At 41.7% G+C, this 20,949-nt stretch overlaps 2 protein-coding genes across 3 annotated transcripts in view; one reads left to right on the top strand and one right to left on the bottom strand.

Annotated features, from left to right (window-relative positions):
- Positions 1–2,515: 2,515 nt before the first annotated feature.
- Positions 2,516–3,758, bottom strand: LOC126094881 (NAD(P)H-hydrate epimerase). The gene has a single exon (XM_049909518.1). It carries the CDS (start codon positions 3,474–3,476, stop codon positions 2,709–2,711), a length of 768 nt encoding a protein of 255 aa, XP_049765475.1. The 5' UTR covers positions 3,477–3,758; the 3' UTR covers positions 2,516–2,708.
- Positions 3,759–3,777: 19 nt separating this feature from the next.
- LOC126094879 (uncharacterized) overlaps positions 3,778–20,949 on the top strand; it is a 214,891-nt gene continuing 197,719 nt past the window's right edge. Inside the window, exons 1-3 of one of the 2 annotated variants that reach the window (XM_049909512.1) lie at positions 3,778–3,902; positions 4,272–4,423; positions 4,499–4,657. In XM_049909512.1, coding sequence (XP_049765469.1) covers positions 3,890–3,902; positions 4,272–4,423; positions 4,499–4,657 — 324 coding nt within the window. In that variant the 5' untranslated portion in view covers positions 3,778–3,889. The other variant, XM_049909511.1, reaches the window with a different exon arrangement.

The following is a 20,949-nucleotide window of genomic DNA, read 5'->3' as shown; positions in this document are numbered from 1 at the left end:
TTTACTGTTCTTGATATACATTAATGACTTACCATTCCACATTCATGAAGATGCAAAGTTAGTTCTTTTTGCTGAAGATACAAGTATAGTAATAACATCCAAAAACCAAGAACTAAGTGATGTAATTGTAAATGATGTTTTTCACAAAATTATTAAGTGGTTCTCAGCAAACGGACTCTCTTTAAATTTTGATAAAACACAGTATATACAGTTCCGTACAGTAAATGGCACAACTCCAGTAATAAATATACATACTGAACAGAAGTCTGTAGCTAAGGTAGAATTTTCAAAATTTTTAGGCGTTTAACCAAGGTTAAACTGGAAGCAACACATTGATGGTCTGCTGAAACGTCTGAGTTCAGCTACGTTTGCTATTAGGGTTATTGCAAATTTTGGTGATAAGAATCTCAGTAAATTAGCTTACTATGCCTACTTTCATTCACTGCTTTCGTATGGCATCATATTCTGGAGTAATTCATCGTTGAGTAGAAAAGTATTCATTGCTCAAAAACGTGTAATCAGAATAATTGCTGGAGCCCACCCACGGTCATCCTGCAGACATCTATTTAAGGATCTAGGGATCCTCACAGTATATATATTCACTTATGAAATTTGTTGTTAATAATCCAACCCAGTTCAAAAGTAATAGCAGTGTGCATAGCTGTAACACCAGGAGAAAGGATGATCTTCGCTATGCAGGGTTAAATCTGACTTTGGCACAGAAAGGGGTAAATTATGCTACCACAAAAGTCTTTGGTCACCTACCAAACAGCATCAAAAGCCTGACAGATAGCCAACTAACATTTAAAAATAAATTAAAAGAATTTCTAGGTGACAACTCCTCCTACTCATTGGCTGAATTTTTAGATATAAATTAAGGGGAAAAAAACACAACAACAACAACTTAAACATTAGTGTCATGCAATATTTTGTGTAATGTAATATCTTGTACAGACATCTTTTATTAACCTGACACGTTCCACATCATTACGAAGTGTCTTATTCATGACCTATGGAACAAGTATTAATCTAATCTAATCCAATCCAGTTTCATAGTCTCCACTATCAATGGCTGGAATACTTTTTCACAGCAGAATGGATATCAAATGCATCACCCTAGCCTCAGATCCCCCAACTCCTGAATATGCCAAGACGTTTAAATTGTCTCCCTCTTCTATAGAAGTAGATAACCAAGATATTATGCAACTACAGATATTTCAACACGTAAGTCAAACAATACTGATTCCACTCAATGCAGCCTATTCTACAAGTGCCAGCAATTCTTGAATGGAAGAGATTTATGCAGTCTACATGTAACACATTTATGGATGAGATATTTGCAATAACTTTCTGGTAATTCATTAATTCCATCAGTGACTACAAGAAAGTTACGCAGCTTTACAACATGCTGTCAAGAATAGAAAGCTATAAGATGCCACATTCACCAGCACCCTCCCCCCCCCTCCCCAACTCTACACAGGTCAGTGACAACATCACAGTTGCAAGTGGTCTTCATTAATGTGGGACAAGTAAAAAAAAAATTAAAATATGTTTAAATTCACTGATGTCCAATACACTGACAGAGAGGATATTCTGCAATTGTTCTGGATGAGTTTCAATGGCTACATTTACAGTTCAATAAAAAAAAATTTCATGGGAAACATTACATGGGTGAACAACACAAAGGGTGTATTTTATGTGCACTGTAAAGTATTCCATCTTTCTCAGCAACTATTACCAATGGTAGTACACATCATATGGCTTATGCTCATTTCCTATAGGGTCATTCCACGTGAAATGCCCCAGGGCTCCCAGCTCGACCCTCTTCAATTTTGATGAAATTTGTACAGGATGTACCTGAGGGGCCTACATGAACTTATGCAAAGTTTCAGGCTCACCTGTAGCTTGGTTGAGGTGCTAGAGCCATTTTCATGAAGATCACTTTTACAGACTGAAAAGTCATGAAGAAATTGTTATGTTTGGCATTCCACTAGCCTATGCCTAATGTAAAGGAGCTAGACTCTTGCTTCTGGGTATAGTGGTTCACCTTTGTGTGCTTTACACACAAATGTTGCAAGTAGAGTTCAGAAAGCAATGCATTTGGCATAATCTCAGTTCAAAGTGTCCAACAAATCATGTCATGAGAAATTCGCCCCATAGTTTAACGAGGCATAAGTAGTGGAGAAGTGCGCTATGGACATGGTCTTTTGCCAAACTACTGTCTGTCTGGGTGTTTAGTATATCACAAATTTTGGCCTGGCTTGTGTGTTTAATTAATGTGCTTGTATCAAAATATACCCACTGGGATCATCATCTAAACTGGGACACTTAACATGGAATGACCCTATAATAATAATCTTCAAAAGTTACAAATACAAATTCTAGACCATACTGTAAACAGTATGGTGAAAACATTACCACAGAGTGGCCTGAACTAACAAAGAAAGATACTGTCTATAATCTATAATAGTTAATATAGCAGGTATAGAATAGTTACACACAAATCAAACTTCACTTTCATTCTGTATGTATGTCATTTAATAGCAAGTATGTAACAAATTTTTTGAAGCATTTTATAAACATACAATAAATTCAGTTCCACTGCCAGTTTTCACACAAAAGATCAAATGTGAAAATGATGACCTTTTCTTATCTAGTATCACATTTACCCTCCAACTTGAACCCTATCAGAAAACAAAAAACACAATTCACTCAATTTTAACACAACACTCTGTTCCCGGATATTTTGGTAAATCGAGTTGGTATTTTTTTTCTAAAGGTGGAGGAACAAATCGACCGCCGAGATAATGATATTTTCCGCAGAAATGCTGGGCGCATTTCTTCGGAGCTGTCAAGGAAATTAGAAGTTCAGGCTGTATTCCGCCGTCGGTCGGGCAACCAGTTTCGACATTCCAACCACTTGGGATGTCCACACTACAAATTGGTGCTTTTGTCTGCTTTAAAGTTTCTAGAACTGGCACAAACTCTGCTCTTGTGGGTGGCTTGTAGCTAAATCCAAATAATGCATCAACAACAGCTGCATATTCATCAACTGTCTTCGTAGGTGGCATGGACTCTAAGAATGGTATCGACATGGACTGGCATTGAGCCACTAAATTCTGATACAACTGTTTTTCAGTTCTCTTCGGGTAGAAGATGGACGGACAGTAACCAAAAAGTTTCAAGTGTCTTGCACAAACAAGACCATCACCGCCGTTGTTTCCGGGACCACAACAAACTAAGACTGTATTCGTCTGGATTCGTTCTAACGGATAACACTTCGCGATTGAAACGGCACAACTTAATCCCGCCAGTTCCATTAACTGGTCAACGCTAAATTTATAGTCATTAAACAGTTCTTGATCGATGTTGATTGCTTCATCTTGGCCAATAAACTTCACCATACTTCTCGAGTGAATGGAATTCGCAAAACGTAAACTGATACGGGACACCAATGACACTACTTTCACATTCATTACCCCTCCAAGGAACAACAATAAAAATTCTACAACCACATTTTCGTAAAGGACGCCACACACTCCTAATCTGTACGACTGCACAGTGCACTTGCACACTGTCCTCAGTCCTGTGTCCTCTTCTGTCTGCTGATTAGTGATTACAATGCGCTTTCTGAGATGAAGATAAACTGTGCAATTCTTGTTTCTTCCAATGTACTATATGCTAAGAGTATCACTTCTACCCCGTGGTGAAGATAGTTGTCATACAATGTCTAGAGTAAACGACAAGAAAACAACATACATTACTTAATAAATCACTGATTCAGAGAGCAAATTCTCCGACCAAGTCAATCGATTAATAGTTGGTCCTACTGTCACGTTTGACAGATATGCAGGAGATCTGTATTTTCTATGAACTTTGACAACGGAAAATGGCAGAGCCGGGTAAGTATGATGGATGTAAAATATAACAATAGTGTTGTGTTGTGTAAATCACAGTTTCTTTCTGTTAATGGATTTGCGTGTGCGTGATTGGAACGATACCTTTATAATTAAGTCTGCCCTTGACAGTTTAAGGAGAGTTAGTTTAGTTTACACCTTGACAGGTTGAATCGGAAACGAAATGACATTGTTTAATTTATAAACCATCTTCACGTTATATACTTTAAGGGCATGATTAAAGAAAAAAGATGACCATTAGAAATTTTGAACCATTTTCAGTTACGTCTTCGATTCTTTACAGTTTGTTATTAGCCATTTATTTTGCCGTGTCAATGTACTTTGTTGAAATCCTGCATGTTATGTATGTTTCAGAAGCACAAAATACCCTCGATCTGTCGAACAAAGGTTTGAAGAAAATTCCTAAAGCTCAAAGTCAGGATTCTCAAAGAGTTACAGAACTGATTTTGGACAGTAATGAACTGCAAAAATGGGACAACATTGATTCATACCATGCAGTGACTAGGGTGAGGTAGCAGCTGGAGATTTATTTCGCCAACTTTCAGTGTACAAAGTTTCTTATTTTGTTGTTTCTCTTTCAGCTATCAGCATCATACAATCAGTTTCTTCGGATGTATAGTGTTGGTCGTTTGCATCATTTGTGTTGGCTGGATCTGTCGCACAATGGGATTCTGACTATTGAAGGACTTAAAGATTTACTTCATTTAAGGTGGTTGTGTTTAGCGAGCAATAACATTAAGGTAAGTTGAAGACGATCAGTCCTCTCTACTTATGTTACTCAGTCATTTATCATATACCAACAATACCAAATTCACATGCCTGAGGGCTGAACGCTTTTGACTCTAGTTTCTCTTAACCACCAGTGTTTGCGGAGGGGAGGAGGTAGAGGGTTGGGAAACAGTCATTATAGCATTCATAGAAATAGTTTTTAATTAAGTTGTAATGCTTCATTGACAGCATCAATCATGTTTGTCAACTTCCTTCAGTTGAGTGCCTTGGTTCTGTATGTTTGTTTTGTGAGAAACAGTCACGGGGGGATCTAACTGATAAAAATTTCGTTAAACAGAAATCTTTTCTCTTGTTGCTACTGATAAATGATACAAAGAACAATATGAATTATGGTAGACAGCTACTCAACTCATAGACGAAGCAGTGAGTGGCAGGCCAGCATGTTTCAAAGTAGACTAAGCTGCTTGACAAAGTCCTCCTTCAGATTTAGTAGAAAAAACACATGCACATGCATGCGCACCTCTGTCATGTACAGACACTACAGTTGGTCCTCGGCGCGCGCGCGCGCGCGCGCGCGCGTGTGTGTGTGTGTGTGTGTGTGTGTGTGTGTTTTGTGATTCTCTTCTGGATTTTCCATTGTTTCATATGAAGAATTACAATGTTGTAGAGGACTTTGGCTAGCATATTGAGTGCCTTAATTTCTCTATCACACTGGATGCATAATGGATAACAAAGATTGTAGGATGAAAAAGAGTAGATTAATACATTTTTGGTTTTTTAAATTTATATTTAAGATAATTTAAAAGTAACATATTGGTAGTTTACTCTTCTCCAACCCAAATTCGCGGAAAGCTTTATGAAGAAATTTCCATAGTTTTCTGTGTTACATTCCACAGTTGATGCTGATCAGCTTTTTAGTGAACCAGGTGACCAAATTTTCAGTCAAATGAATGTGACAGAAATGTACTTAATTTGCACTTTTTTTTTCCCCATCTCGCCATTAATAAGTGTAAGACTTTGGCTGTAGGTTTTACACTGAAGCATTCCAGACTGCTTTGCCAATTCACAATCAGACTGTCACTTTTTAACCTAATCTAGATCTTGGGCTATCTTTCAGACCAGTATCACCATAGCTAAGATTTCTTAGCCACGTTCATCAGGTCAGTTGAATCTACCAGTACCAAACGTTGACTTTGCCTCAGAATGCAACGATAATGTGGTTTATGACATCATACATACACGAAAAGGAAGAGAACAGGACTCTGACAAAAATTGATTATTTATTTATTTGTTTTTATTCCTTTATTTATTTTTTGTTTGTATTAAGTTTTTGGAATGTAAGTTGTGACAGACTGACCTGTAGCGTGGAGGGTGATGGACTGATTGTGAGCAGCCAGAGCTAGTGAAAATGAAGTCCCAAAGTACAAGCATATGTTGCTGGGTCCCTCTGTACCTTCTAAATGCTTACGAATGTATTACACTTTAATTGGTTTTAGAGAGGTGTCATACCCCAGGGGGTCCACATCTCTTTTGTGGATACGAGCGTGGTGAACATGGGACATCGAGCTAGTGCAACTCTCTTTCCTTCCTGGGCTGCATAACTTCCCGTCCCACATCCCTCCCTGCCCCTTCCTTTCTCTTCCACCCCTCTTGTTTTGTGCCTACATCCCGAGACACACTTATGACTGTAAGATGTGGATTTTCTTCTTTTCTCTCTATACTGGAAAGTCTCTGTCCTCACTTCGTTCTTCTCTTTTCCTTGATTCTTCTCTTACCCTTCATCTCCACTGCGGCATTTGAGACCTCCTCTCTTCTTTCCTTTTCTTTGTTCCTCCCTTTCTCTTTCTTTCTTCCGTTTGTGTGTCTGATGGCTGACCCACACGTTCCCTTACATGGCCGGTGACGGGGTAACGCATAATTCCCCGCCCCTGGTAGACAAGTAGGACACCTACGTACCCCCTGGTAAAGGCTAGGCCCAGGGAGGGGTGATTACCCGTGCTGGTACCTTTCGAACGTGCTGATTGGTCCCTCAGTTTGTTTCTCGGGAGGTGTGACCTGAGGTGTGGACCATCACTTAATGGGGGAGTGCCCTCAGAGTGGCCAGTGGCCTCCCACTTGGAAGGAACGCGACATCGGTAATCATAGGGGATACTTTCGCAATAGTTTCCTGTACTTCTACAACTTTTGCCCACAAGAGAAAGTTAGATCAGTCTCAGCCACAGACAATTCTTCCATCAGTGCCAAAGTTCCTAGTTGTTTCTCAGTCTGACGAAGGTCAAGACTTCACCACATTCAACCCTTTCATTTTTCAGAGAGGTGTCACCGCAATTGCAGGCCCTGTCAAGTCTTGTTCGTTGTTACGAAATGGCAACTTGTTGTTAGAAACAGACTGCTCTCCAGGCACAAACATTGCTTCAAACTACACTGCTACACAACTTCCCTGCCCGGTAGGGAGCGCCCCGTACATTAAACTCATCGCATGGGGTGGTTTATACAAGGTCACTCAATGGATTATCCAGTGAGAAAATTCAAAATTACCTGTCTGATCAGGGCGTAACTGCCATACATCGTATAGTGAAACAGGTTGAAAAGGAATTGGTACTGACCTGTACTCTCTTCTCGATGTTTGACAGAGTTCAGCTTCCATCTAACATTAAAGCGGGATATGAGATCATTTCAGTTTGCCCATACATCCCCAACTCATTGCTACCGGTGTCAGTGGTTTAATCAACCAGCCAGCCTTGTTCCAATACGGCCAAATGTGTTACATGTGGCAGGGATGCCCATGAGGGTGATTGTCCACCTCCATCCCCTCATTGCATCAACTGTATGGATGACCACGCTGTTTCCTCTAGAGATTGCCATATCTTTCAGGATGAGTGAATTATTCAGGAAATCCAAGTGAAGGAAAAGCGAGTGTACCTTTGCTGCTCGTAAGTTATTTGCCGACAGAAAGTCCATTGTGCTCCCAGCTGGTAAATGTAGCACTGTCCTCGCCTCTCCTCGACCTACTAACGAGGTAGCCATGCAGACTTGCAGTCTCACTTTTAGCGCCACAGTTGTCAGCCAGCCCAACCATCACCTGTTCAACCTCCTCACTATCACCTGCTCACTCTAAGGCTCAACAATCATCGGCTCATGCTAAATCACGAGCCCCAAAATTGGACACACAAACATCCAAAAAAGAGCCTATTCGCGAAGATTTTTTTACATACCCAGACCTCACAACCATTGACTCCTCCCAATTCTCAATGTCCTGCTCCCAAGAAGGCTCATAAGGAAAACAGTTCTCCTCCTCCGCCATGGCGTGTCTTTTCTGCAGCGCCACCCAGCGGTAACCGCCCGCGGGTGTCTTCCGTGTCGCCGAGGCACACTGCTGGCGGCCGATCAACGAGCCGATCACTGTTGGTAGGAGCTGACCCTGAGCAACCTATGGATCAGGATCTTCTGCCTTTGGCTGAATGCAGTTCCATGCCATTGGCCACTGTCTCTCAGTGGTCATTGAGTTGACGGCAATCGTGGTGAGATTTTTCCCTTTTCTGTCCACCCTATGTCAATTATCCATCGGAATATCTGTGGAATTCCCTCCAATGGATATGATTTGTCGATCCTCTTACAACCCTACCCCCAGATCGTCTTCTGTCTTCAGGAAACAAAGCTACATCCCCACGATCATTTTGTTTTCTCTCATTTCCAATCAGTCCGGTTTGATCTCCCCTCTGTGTATGGCACTCCAGCACACGGGAGACTTATGATTCTTCTCCATTATACTAGCCATTATCACCCAGTCCCCTTAAACAGTTCCTTCCAAGCTGTCGCTGTATGTAATTCCCTCTCTGGATTCACCTTCTCTCTTTGTACAGAATACATTCCATCGTCCACACCAATGGCAAGAGCCGATCTCCTTCACCTCCTTGGTCAGCTCCCACACCCCTATGTGCTGGTTGGAGACTTCAATGCCGCTTTGGTGATCTCCGTGTCCTTGTCCGAGAGGCTCCCACTTGATTTACCTCTTCCAGCAAGCGGATCTTGTTTGCTGTAACACTGGGGAAACTACATTTTTGTCTGCCTCCACGTCAACCTTCTCTCATTTGGACCTTTCAGTTAATAGTGTTCAGCTTGCTTGGCACTTTGAATGGTGAGCTCTTGCTGATACACACTCGTGACCATTTTCCTTGTGTCCTTTGATTACAGCCACAACCGCCATCTATGCGCCCAAGACGCTGGAAGTTTTTCCAAGCCGATTCAACACTTTTCTCCTCTATAGCAACATTTGATGACCGACCATTTCCTAGCATTGACAATCAGGTCACTCAAGTTACAGAAGTTATTTTTATAGCCACGGAACGTTCAGTAACCCGTACCTCCCATTTGCCCCAGCGTCCCCCCAGTTCCTTGGTGGAATAAGGCGTGCTTTGATGCAATACGCGAGCGGAGAAGTGCTCCTCGCGTTTTTGCCACCATCCTGCATTGGCTAACTGTATCTGCTATAAACAGTTACATGCATAATGCCGTTGCATCATCTGCGATAGCGAGAGGGCAAGCTGGGACTTCTGTACCAGTTCCTTTTAACACCTTCACTCCCTCATCTGTTGTTTGGAGTCGAATTCAAAGGTTATCTGGCACATCTAGTTTCTTCCTGATCTCTGGGCTAACTGTTACATAAGATACCTTAATGGACCAGTTAGCAATTTATAACTCATTGGGTCAACATTTTGCAGAGATTTTGAGCTCTTCAAATTACCCGCCAGCCTTTCTCTTTAAGAAAGGAGCAGTAGAAGTGCGACTTCTTGCTTTCTCCTCTCAGTATCACAAAAGCTATAATACTATTTTTTTCTATGCAGGAACTCCAACGCACACTCTCTTCTTCTCATTCTTCCGTCCCAGGACCGTATGGCATCCACCTCCAAATGTTGCTGCATTTGTCATACCGTAGTCTGCATTATGTCCTTCGCCTTCATAATCGAATTTGGACTGACAATACCTTTCCCAGAAGATGGCGGGAAGCTATCTTCATTCCTGTTCCGAAACCTGAAAGGACAAACATCTCCCATCTAGCCTTCACCCCATCTCTCTCAAGAGTAGTGTGTGTAAGGTTTTGGAGTGGATGGTAAATTGCTGTTTAGGCTGGTGGCTGGAGTCCCAAAACCTTTTAACACCTGTCCAATGCAGTTTCCAAATGTATCGTTCCGCAGTTGACCGTCTTGTTGCTCTCTGCGTGATCATATCATGAACAGTTTTCTCAGGAAACGCCAAATTGTTGCTATATTTTTTGATCTGGAGCGGGCATACGATACCTGTTGGAGGACAGGCATCCTCCGCACACTGTTCTCTTTGGGCTTTCGAGGTCGTCTACCCCTTTTCATTCGTGAATTTGACAGAGTGCACATTTAAGGTGTGGGTGAACACTATTATCTCCCATACTTTCTCCCAAGACATCGGGGTGCCACAGGGCTCCGTGCTAAGTGTTGTACTGTTTGCCATCGCTGTAAGTCCAATTATGGACTGTCTCCTTCCCGACGTCTTGGGCTCCCTCTTTGTCGGCGATTTTACAATCTACTACAGCCCTCAATCTACTCAGCCTTCTGGAACGACATCTTCAAGAATGCCTCAATTGCCTCCACTCATGTAGCATTGAAACCGGCTTCTGATTTTCTCCCAGTAAGACCGTCTGTGTAAATTTTTGGCATCATACCAAGTGTTATCCACCTTCCATATATCTAGGCCCTGTCGACCTTCTGTTCATGGACGTTGCCAAATTCTTGGGACACAGGAAACTGTGTTGGTCTTCCCATGTTTCATATCTTCCGGCTCGCATTCTGCCTTCCCTAAACACCTTCCGTGTTCTGAGTGGTACGTCCAGGGGAGCGGACTGAGTGGTCCTCCTTCACCTATACCACGCCTTAGTGCACTCAAAATTTGACTATGGAAGCATAGTGTACTCCTCTGCATGGCCGTCTATTCTTCAGTGTCTCGACTCTGTCCACCACCGTTGATTGCGTTTAGCGTCTGGAGCTTTTTGCACCAGCCCCATGGAGAGCCTTTATGCTGAGACTGCTGAACCTCTGCTGTCCAATTGGCGAGCTGTCCTTCTGAGTCGTTACGCTAGTTATCTGGCATGCATGCCTGCTCATCCGACCCATGCCTTTTTTTCGATGCCTCCTTGGATTTAGGGTATGCTGCCCGCCCTTCCTCTCTACTACCACCGGGAGTCTGTTTCTGTCAACTACTACATTCCCTTTCCTTCCAATTTCCAAAAACATTCTTGACAAATGGAGGTACGGTGCCACCTTGGCTTCGCCCCCAGATCTGCCTTCTCCGTGACTTTTGCCAGCTTCCTGAGGATAATACCCCCCCCCCCCCCTCCCCCCGTATAGTTTATCATTGGACATTTCTGGATCTATGCGCACAAATGGAGGCTGCCATATTTATTTATACTGACGGCTCAGAGACCACATTTGGTGTTGGGAGTGCCTATATTGTTGGCGACACCCCTATTAGCTTTCGGCTTCCCAACCACTTCTCCAGGCTGTCCAATACACCCATCGCTATAAGCAGATACAGTATATTATATGCTTGGATTTGCTCAGCTCTCTTCTCAGCCTCCAAGCTCTATATCCCGTCCATCCTCTGGTCCACTGGATTCAGGACTGCCTCCTCATACTCCACTTGGGATGTGTCTCTGTGGCATTCCTCTGGCTCGCAGGGCATGTTGGTATCCACGCAAATGAGGCGCCGATACAGCAGTAAAGGCTGCAGCCTTCTCCCTCGGCCCGCTGTTCGCATGGTTCCCTTTGCCAGTCTACAGAGCGTTTTATGTTGTCATGTTGCTCTTTTATGGCACACTCATTGGTCTGCACTTCCTGATAATAAATTACATTATGTCAGACCTCTTCCCTATGCTTGGACCTCTTCCTCTTGGCCTTGTTGTTGGGAGGCAGTAATTTTAACTGGACTCCGGATAGGGCACTATCTTTTTAGCCATTGACATCTTTTAAGTGGCGATCCTCCCTCGCTTTGTCCCCACTGCTCTCAACCGTCGATGGTGAGACACCTTTTATTTCAGTGCCCTATTTCAATCTGCTACACGCCCGTTTACAGCTGTCACCTGATATATCTTCCCTTTTAGCAGATGATATGTTCTCAGCCGTCGCGTCCTTAAGTTTATCAGTGTCAGAGAGATGACATCAGTCATTTGAAGATCTTTTTCAGGGAAACCAACCCACCTTCAATAGCAGTTTTCTAAGATTTCCTTCCTTTTTAGTTTCCCTCCTCCCTGAGTTTTCGCTCGCATTGCTGCTCGTTTGAAATTCGGTTTTTACCCTTCACTACGCCACAGAATAGGTGCTTATGACCGTAGCAGTTTTGCACCCTAAAACCATTTTAAAAAATCATGGTTTCAGCCTCAAGAAGTAACTTGTAGGAAATGCTATCTCCTAAATAGGAAACATAGGTAGTTCGTGGCGGTGTGGTCTTGAACTTTAGTGTAAAAGTTGCAACACCAGGGGGGATTGTGTGCCAGGAATCTCTCAGTGTTCTGTCCTTTGTTTTCTGTTTGGTTTACATTAATAAAATTAATACTGTAATATTTTGCAGATGATAATTTTTTGTTGTTGATCTCACATAATTATTTATTGTTGAAGTACCAGAGTGGGTTTATTGTTAATACTCTTCCAGCCAACCTCAGCAGGAAGCCTCTAAATTTTACACATCCAAAAAGGATTCAGGGGAAATTTGGGATAAATTCTAGTGCTTGATTCCACTCGTCGGCTTTGAGGAATGATGTCATACGTAAGGCAAAGACACTATGTATAGGCAGTCTATGAAAGCAACGTATCATACTCGAAAACAAATGAATGTAGCATATGATAAAATTACAATCACATTCACACAGTTATTTACTTAGTCATGAATTATATCTAAACAAACTGAAGATAATGAAAATAATTAAGAACAAGAATTAAAAACAAACTTCCACATCTCATAAGAAGTATTCTCGTTATTTACATGAATGGAAAAGCATGGAACCTTTAAATTGCATTACTGTAAAGCACATGGTGAAGTCATATTGTTATAAAATAGCATTAATTTTACTATTAATTTTTGAATCTAATGGGAGAAGCCCAGAAAAGTTGGTGTTTTGGGCGGGGAGAAACTAAAATGTAACAGAAAAACGGGAAAATGAAGTGAACGACAGCAAATACGAAACAGTAGCATCAGATGTGGAGAAATAGTCACACTATATTCTAAAATAAAAGCCTGTACATGACTAACGAATATCTACAAAAAATAAAGTATGTTGGAATAGATAACTAGAATTAACCTACGTAGATAAATTTCAGTTACAGATTCCATCTGCTCCGTGATTCATGTGTAAATTATTTTTGCAGTTGTATGCACTCAAACTTAAAGCATTTCTACATTTGTAATTGCTCTCTAAAGCGTCTGTGGTGTATAACAAAAATTTGTGTTGTTAACTAGAGGGTGAGTCAAATGAAAACATTAAATATTTTTTAAAATATTATTTATTGTGCAGAAGTGGTACAAAGCTGTATCACTTTTCAACATAATCTCCCCCATGCTCAATGTAAGTCCTCCAGCACTTACAAAGTGCTTAAATTCCTTTAGAAAAAAATTCATTTGGTGGTCCACGCAACCACTCGTGCACGACGTGGCGTACCTCTTCATCAGAACAGAACTTCTTTCTTTCCTCCCATTGTGTCTTTGAGTGGTCCACACATATAGAAATCATTGGGGCAAGGTCTGGTGAGTAAGTTGGATGAGGAGGACACTCAAAATGCAGGGTGTGTGATTGTTGCAACTGTTGTACGGGCAGTGTGGGGCCTTGCATTATCATGTTGCAAAAGGACACCTGCTGACAGCAATCCACGTCACTTTGATTTGATTGCAGGCTGCAGATCTGTGTATGATGCAGTGGTGACAGTGGTCCCTCTAGGCATGTAATGCTCCAAAATGATGCCTTTTACATGCCAAAAGAGAGTCAGCACAACCTTCCCTGCTGATGGTTCTGTTCGAAACTTCTTTGGTTTTGGTGATGAGGATGATGAGGAATGGCGCCATTCCCTGCTCACTCTCTTTGTTTCCGGTTGGTGGAACTGAACTCAAGTGTCGTCCCCAGTAATGTTTATTGCAAGGAAGCCATCACCTTCTCGTTCAAAGTGCCGAAGAAGTTCTCTCATTTCAGGAGTCAGCTGCTGTGGCACCCATCTTGCAGATACTTTGTGAAACTGAAGAACATCATGCAGAATGTGGTGTGCTGACCGATGACTAATCTGTCAACTTGCTGCAATGTCATTCAGTGTCTCTCGGCAGTTTTCCTCCACTATGGCTTCAACTGCTGCAATGTTCTGTGGAGTCACAACTCATTGTGGCTGACCTGGTCGAGGAGCATCTTCCACTGAAGTCACACCATTTGTGAACTTCCTACTCCATTCGTGGACTTGATGCTGTGACAAACATGCATCACCCTACTGAACCTTCATTCGTCGATGAATTTCAATAGGTTTCACACCTTCAGTACACGAAACCTAATGACAGAACACTGTTCTTCCCTGATGCAAGTCGCAAGTGGGTCGGTCATCTTTACACTGATATTGCGACGGTATGTGTGCATCTGCACTATGCTGCCACCTACAGGCCGTTCTGCACGCTGTTTGTAGCACGCGTACCAACTTACAGGATAACGGCGCGAAATTTCTATTTGTTATTACAAATTTAAGGTTTTCATTTGACTCGCCCTCGTAGGTCACTTCTACTTACTGATTCCAAAATTAGTAACTTTTTTGCAGTAGTTAAGAGAAAAATTACAAGTGCAGAAATAGTATTAGCTTACATTTTAGTGCACACACATGCTGAAAAAATGATATAATTAATGCATCATCGAATGGCTGGAATCGGTAACTAGAATTGACCTTTATAGGTGGTTTTGCAACTTTTAGACAAAATTTCAAGACCACAGCTTCACGAACTACCTTTGTTTTCTATTTAGGAGATAGAATTTCCTATAAGTTACTTCTTGAGGCTGACACCATGAGCCGCTGCTGCTTTTATATTATATATATATATATATATTTAAAAAGAAAGATGATGAGACTTACCAAACAAAAGCGCTGGCAGGTCGATAGACACACAGACAAACACAAACATACACACAAAATCTAGCTTTCGCAACCAATGGTTGCCTCGTCAGGAAAGAGGGAAGGAGAGGGAAAGACAAAAGGATTTGGGTTTTAAGGGAGATGGTAAGGAGTCATTCCAATCCCGGGAGCGGAAAGACTTACCTTAGGGGGAAAAAAGGAGGGAAAAAAGGACAGGTATACACTCGCACACACACACATATCCATCCTCATATACACAGACACAAGCAGACATTATATATATATATATATATATATATATATATATATATATATATATATATATATATATATATATATATACCTAAAAACAAAGATGATGTGACTTACCAAATGAAAGTGCTGGCAGGTCGACAGACACACAAACATTCACACAAAATTCAAGCTTTCGCAACAAACTGTTGCCTCATCAGGAAAGAGGGAAGGAGAGGGAAAGACGAAAGGATATATATATATATATATATATATATATATATATATATATATATATATAATGGTAATAGGGTGAAAAACTGCTACAGTCATAAGAACCAATTCTGTGGCTTAGTGAAGGGTAAAAAACCAAATTTCAAATGAGCAGCAATGTGAGCAAAACTCGAAGAGGAGGGAAACTAAAAATGGAAGGAAATCTTAGAAAACTACTATTGACCTACATAGGAGGTCAATTCTAATTATTGATTCCAACTACTCGATGATTTGTAATTTTGAACATATTTGCAGTAAATCTGTGGACTATGTTTTGTAGGATTTCTAGATTTCTTATTGATCTCCGAACTACTACGAAAAACAGATAAATATTGTAGGTACAGCTTCCAAATTTTTCTCTTTCTCATACTAGTGAAGAGCATAATACCGTATGTACAAATCCTGTAACACGTTAGTGCACACACTTGTTATTAAAATGGTCTAAATAACGAACCATGGAGTGATTGGAATCAGTAACTAAGAAATTAATCACATGAACTGTGTTTGTAATTTTATTGTATGCTACATTTTTTTGTTTACGATTATGATCAGTTGCTTTCAAAAATTGCCTTTATGTAGCATCTCTGCCATTGGTATGACATCATTGCTCAAAGCCGATGAGTGGTATTGGACACTAGAATTGATCCGAAATTTGTATTTTAGCAAATCGTTCACATGAGAGAATTGTACAAACACACTTGTGTGATGATTGAACAGACTCTCATATGGGTGACATAGTAATTAGCATCATTGGGATAGAGAAACAACTGAAAGAGTTGGAAAGAAATAAGTTGTCTGGTCTGTGTGGAATCACCATTCAGTTACAGAGCACCCTGTGGCATTGGCCCTTATTTGCGTTTATTGAAAATCTCTCACCCCCTGTGGCATTGGCCCTTATTTGCGTTTATTGAAAATCTCTCACCTGTTGCTAAGTCCCAAGCAACTGGAAAAAAAGTGCAGGTGACTCCTATATATAAGAAGGGTTAAAGCCTAGATCAGGGCCAGTAGTAGTCATGATTGTGCTTATCTACTGCTTATAGGTTGGCAGCAATTCAGTTTTGGTAGCCAGTGGGATGGTTATTTGACATCACTAATTAGTGGCTAGAACAGAGGCAATGTGTTTCTAGTGCCAAAATTGAAGTCATTGTCATGTTTGCCATTTTTCAGCATATTAGTGAGTTCCGAGAGAAATATTTTGTGTTTGACAGGGAGTACTATAAAGGACAAATATAAGTGATTTAGTTCAGCACTGCAAGATCTTCCATTGGTGCACGTCTCATGAATTAATTGCAGAGACACGAAAATGTATCACATGTGGCAGTAAATTGACTTAGTCTCAAAAGTTTTTGTGGGTGGAATTATCTGGAAGTGTGGCAAAATCTGCCATTGTCAGTAAATGGAGCAATATTTTTTAATTCAGTGAGGGGAGAAGGCAGATGGTTCAATTTTTATTACTAAGAAATTCACATGTTCAGTTTATTAATAAACATTGACCCACTGCCTTCTCCCATGATTTAATTAAAACACATTGATCCTCTTACCCAGTGTGCTCGCACAGTCCGATTCAATAGCAACAAATACCAGAGAAATATTTCACTGCTTTTCCAGATATATCATGGGTTGCAGCGCTGTCCTTGGTTTGCAGATACTAGCACAGTTTAAATAGCTGTGATTCAAACAAGGAGCAATGAAATTTATAAGCCTCATTTACATCAGTGTCTCACCTTTTCTTCTGAATGTATTGCTCGAAATATGTCATCTGCCTCCTGCTCTCTCATTGGTTGCATAATGTAAACAGCTTCTACATCTTTTTTTGTTCCCATCACACCTCATGGCAATCACAGACAATGTTGCTGCATGAAACACATAAGTACGCCACTGGCACTATTCTACACTCATGCTCATAAATTAAGGATAATTGCAGAATGTGGTGCCACACAATGTGACACTACACAAAACTGTCGCTAATAGCATAGGCACATAGGGAACACACACGACACAGATCTGTAAGTCCACGGTATTGGTGATAAGTTGAGAAAACCGTCCTGAAGCACATGCTACAAGATGCCACTGTTTCCTGCACACGTACCCCGACATCAATATGGGATATGATCACCATGCACAGGTACACAGGAGACACAACAGGTTGGCAGACTCTGGATTAGGTGGTGAAGTAGCTGCTGGGGTATAGCCTCCCATTCTTGCACCAGTGCCTGTTGGAGCTCCTGAAGTGTCCTAGGGGTTTGAAGATGTGCAGTGATAGGTCGAGCGAGAGCATCCCAGACATGTTCGATGGGGTTTAGGTCTGGAGAACAGGGAGGCCACTCCATTCGTCTGATATCTTCTGTTTCAAGGTACTCCTCCACGATGGCCGCTCGGTGGGGCTGTGCATTGTCATCCATCAGGAGGAAGGTGGGACCCATTGCACCCCTGAAAAGGTGGACATACTGATGCAAAATGACGTCCCGATACACCTGACCTTTGACAGTTCCTCTATCAAAGACATGCATGGGTGTACGTGCACCAATCACAATCCCACTCCACATTATCAAACCACGACCTCATACAGGTCCCTTTCAAGGACATTAAGGGGTTGGTATCTAGTTCCTGGGTCATGCCAGATGAAAACCCGGCGAGAATCACTGTTCGGACTATACCTGGACTCATCCATGAACATAACCTGGGATCACTGTTCCAATGACCATGTACTGTGTTCTTGACACCAGGCTTTACAGGCTCTCCTTTGACCAGGGGTCAGTGGAATGCACCTTGCAGGTCTCAGAGTGAATAAATCATGGCTGTTCAGTCGTCTGCAGACTGTGTGACTGGAGACAACTGTTCCAGTGGCTGCAGTAAGGTCCCGAGCAAGGCTACCTGCACTACTCTGTGGCCGTCTGCAGGCACTGATGGTGAGATATCGGTCTTCTTGTAGCGGTGTACACTGTGGACATCCTGTACTGTAGTGCCTGGACACATTTCCTGTCTGCTGGAATCATTGCCATAATCTTGAGATTACACTTTGTGGCACACGGAGGGCCCCTGCTAGGAACTGCTGTGTTTGACCAGCCTCCAGTCGCCCAAGTATTCTACCGCTAATAACATCATCAATATGTGTTCTTTGAGCCATTTTCAACACACAGTCACCATTAGCACGCCTGAAAATGTCTGCACACTTATTCACTGCACTGTACTCTGACATGCACCAACACACCTCTGCGTTTGTGGACTGCTGCCAGCGCCACCGTGCAACGACCGCAGGTCAGATGCACTGCATGGTCATACATCGATGTGATTTAAACCCACAAACTGCCCACCAGAGTGTTGTTTCCCCATGTATCAGCAATATCCTTAATTTATGAGCATGAATGTAGACTTCTCCCTATAAAAAGGGTAAAAGGAAGGACCCACAAAATCGCAGACCAGTGTTCTTAACAAGTTTGCTGCAGAATTCTTGAACATATTCACAGGTCGAAAATAATTAATTTCATTGAAATCAAGAACCTTAAAATGTGCACAGAGCGGCACAGTTTTAGAAAGCATTGTTCGTACAAAACTCAGCTTGCTCTCTTCTTGCGTGAACTGTGGATGAAGGCCAACAGACTGACTCCAATTTCTAGATTTCCAAAAAGCCTTTGACGTGGTACCCTACTGTAGACTGTTAACAAAGGTATGGGCACATGGAATACATTCCCAGATATGTGGTGGCTTGAGAACTTCTTACATAATAGATCCAAGTATGTTGTCCTTGATAGTGAGTGTTCATCAGAGACAAGGGTATCATGAGGAGTGCTCCAGGGAAGTATGATAGGACCAATATTACTTTCTATATACATAAATGATCTTACAGAGAGAGTGAGCATCAATCTGCAGTTGTTTGCTGATTGTGGTGTGGTGTACAGGAATGAGTCCTCATTGAGTGACTGAGACAAAATTTCTAATTGGTGTGATGAATGGCAGCTAGCTCGAAATGTATAAAAATGTAAGTTAATACAGATGAGTAGGAAAAGCAAACCCATAACATTCAGACACATTGTTAGTTGTGTTGTGCTCGACACAGTCTCATCATTTGAATATCTGTGTGTAACGTGGTTACACAGATTTTTTCAATGTAATGCTTATTGGTGCTCTTCATGGGTTTACCGCCTGATTTCATCGTCCTAACAACACGATATTTCAATGGTCCAACTGGCCACCATCTTCAGGTGATACAACAGGTGCACAACCACACCAGATCTGCGATAACATCAGATTCAGTGGCTCCTTTATACCCTGGGAACAAGCTGCCACCCATGCGCAAGGAGCGAAAGGGCTGCCTCCTGTGAAGTGAAGAATTACAGTGCACCGGCATTATAAACTAACAAAAGCAATGAATCAATAATTAAGATGCAGTTGAAACCAGGCAGTTGTCGTTGTTGGTTTTTCTTGTGTGTGTGTGTGTGTGTGTGTGTGTGTGTGTGTGTGTGTGAGAGAGAGAGAGAGAGAGAGAGAGAGAGAGAGAGAGAGAGAGAGAGAGAGAATGTGATGCCACATCGTGCTTCTACTAATAATGTCATCGGATAATCTTATTTTGATGGATTCCTCAAGTACACAACCCAGTAACGGAAAGTTACATCACTAATTTGTGTCTTTTTAAATGACATATTACACTCTTCGTTGAGCCAACGTTCAGTGATGGCAAATTTTTCAGGCTGGGTCAAATATGAGTGATGCTGATGTTCCACACATCGGTCATGAACAGTAAAAATAGTCTGTCCAGTATCATTGTGGAAAGGCTTACATTGGACAGACTATTCGCACGGTTCATGAACTATGTGTGGAACATACATGGCATACACGCTTGCTCCAGCCTGAAAAATCTACCGCCGCTGAACATTGTCTCAATGAAGGGCATAAAATGTCATTTAAAGAGATTTAAATTGTTGTCCAAGCTTCTAGTTAGTGGAATTATGCACTGAAGGAATCCATTGAAATAAGATTATCTGACGACATTATCAATAGAGGTAAAAGTTTTTGTTTAAGCAATATATAGCATCCTATTTTAGCAGATATAAAACAACAATGGTCTGGTTTTAAACTGGCTGCAGCTTAATTTGCGATTCATCACTTTCGTTTCTATTACTGGCAGTGCTGCAGTTCTTCGCTTCACAGGGGGCAGCTCTTTCACTTCTCGCGCACATGCAGCAGTCTGCTCCTGGGGTATAAAGGGGCCACCGTATCTTATGTTCCATCAGTTTTGGTGTGATTGTACACCTGCAGTCTCACCTGAAGATAGCATCCAGTTGGACTGTCAAAATATTGTCATCAGGATGATGAAATCCAACTGCATACCATGAAGAGCATCAACAATCATCTGAGCATAATGTTGCTAAGCAGTGTGAAGTAGAATGAGCATGTGAGGATTTTGGTAGGGAAGGTGAATTGTCGACTTTGGTTAGTTGGAAGAATTTTTGGAAACTCTGTGGTTCATCTGTAAAGGAGACTGAACATAGGATGCTAGTGCAACCTATTCTTGTGTACTGCTAGACTGTTTGGGATATCCACCACGTCAAATTAAAGGAAGACATCAAAGCTGTTCAGAGGCGGGCTGCTAGATTTGTTACTCGTAGTTTTGAACAACACACAGGTACTGTGGAGGTATTTGGGAACTCGAACAGGAGTCGTTGGAGAGAAGGCGACATTCT

This window comes from Schistocerca cancellata, chromosome 8 (genome assembly GCF_023864275.1).
Source record: "Schistocerca cancellata isolate TAMUIC-IGC-003103 chromosome 8, iqSchCanc2.1, whole genome shotgun sequence".
Taxonomy (NCBI): Eukaryota; Metazoa; Arthropoda; class Insecta; order Orthoptera; family Acrididae; genus Schistocerca; species Schistocerca cancellata.
Note: the sequence above shows the minus strand (reverse complement) of the source record. Positions and strands in the feature narration are given on the sequence as shown.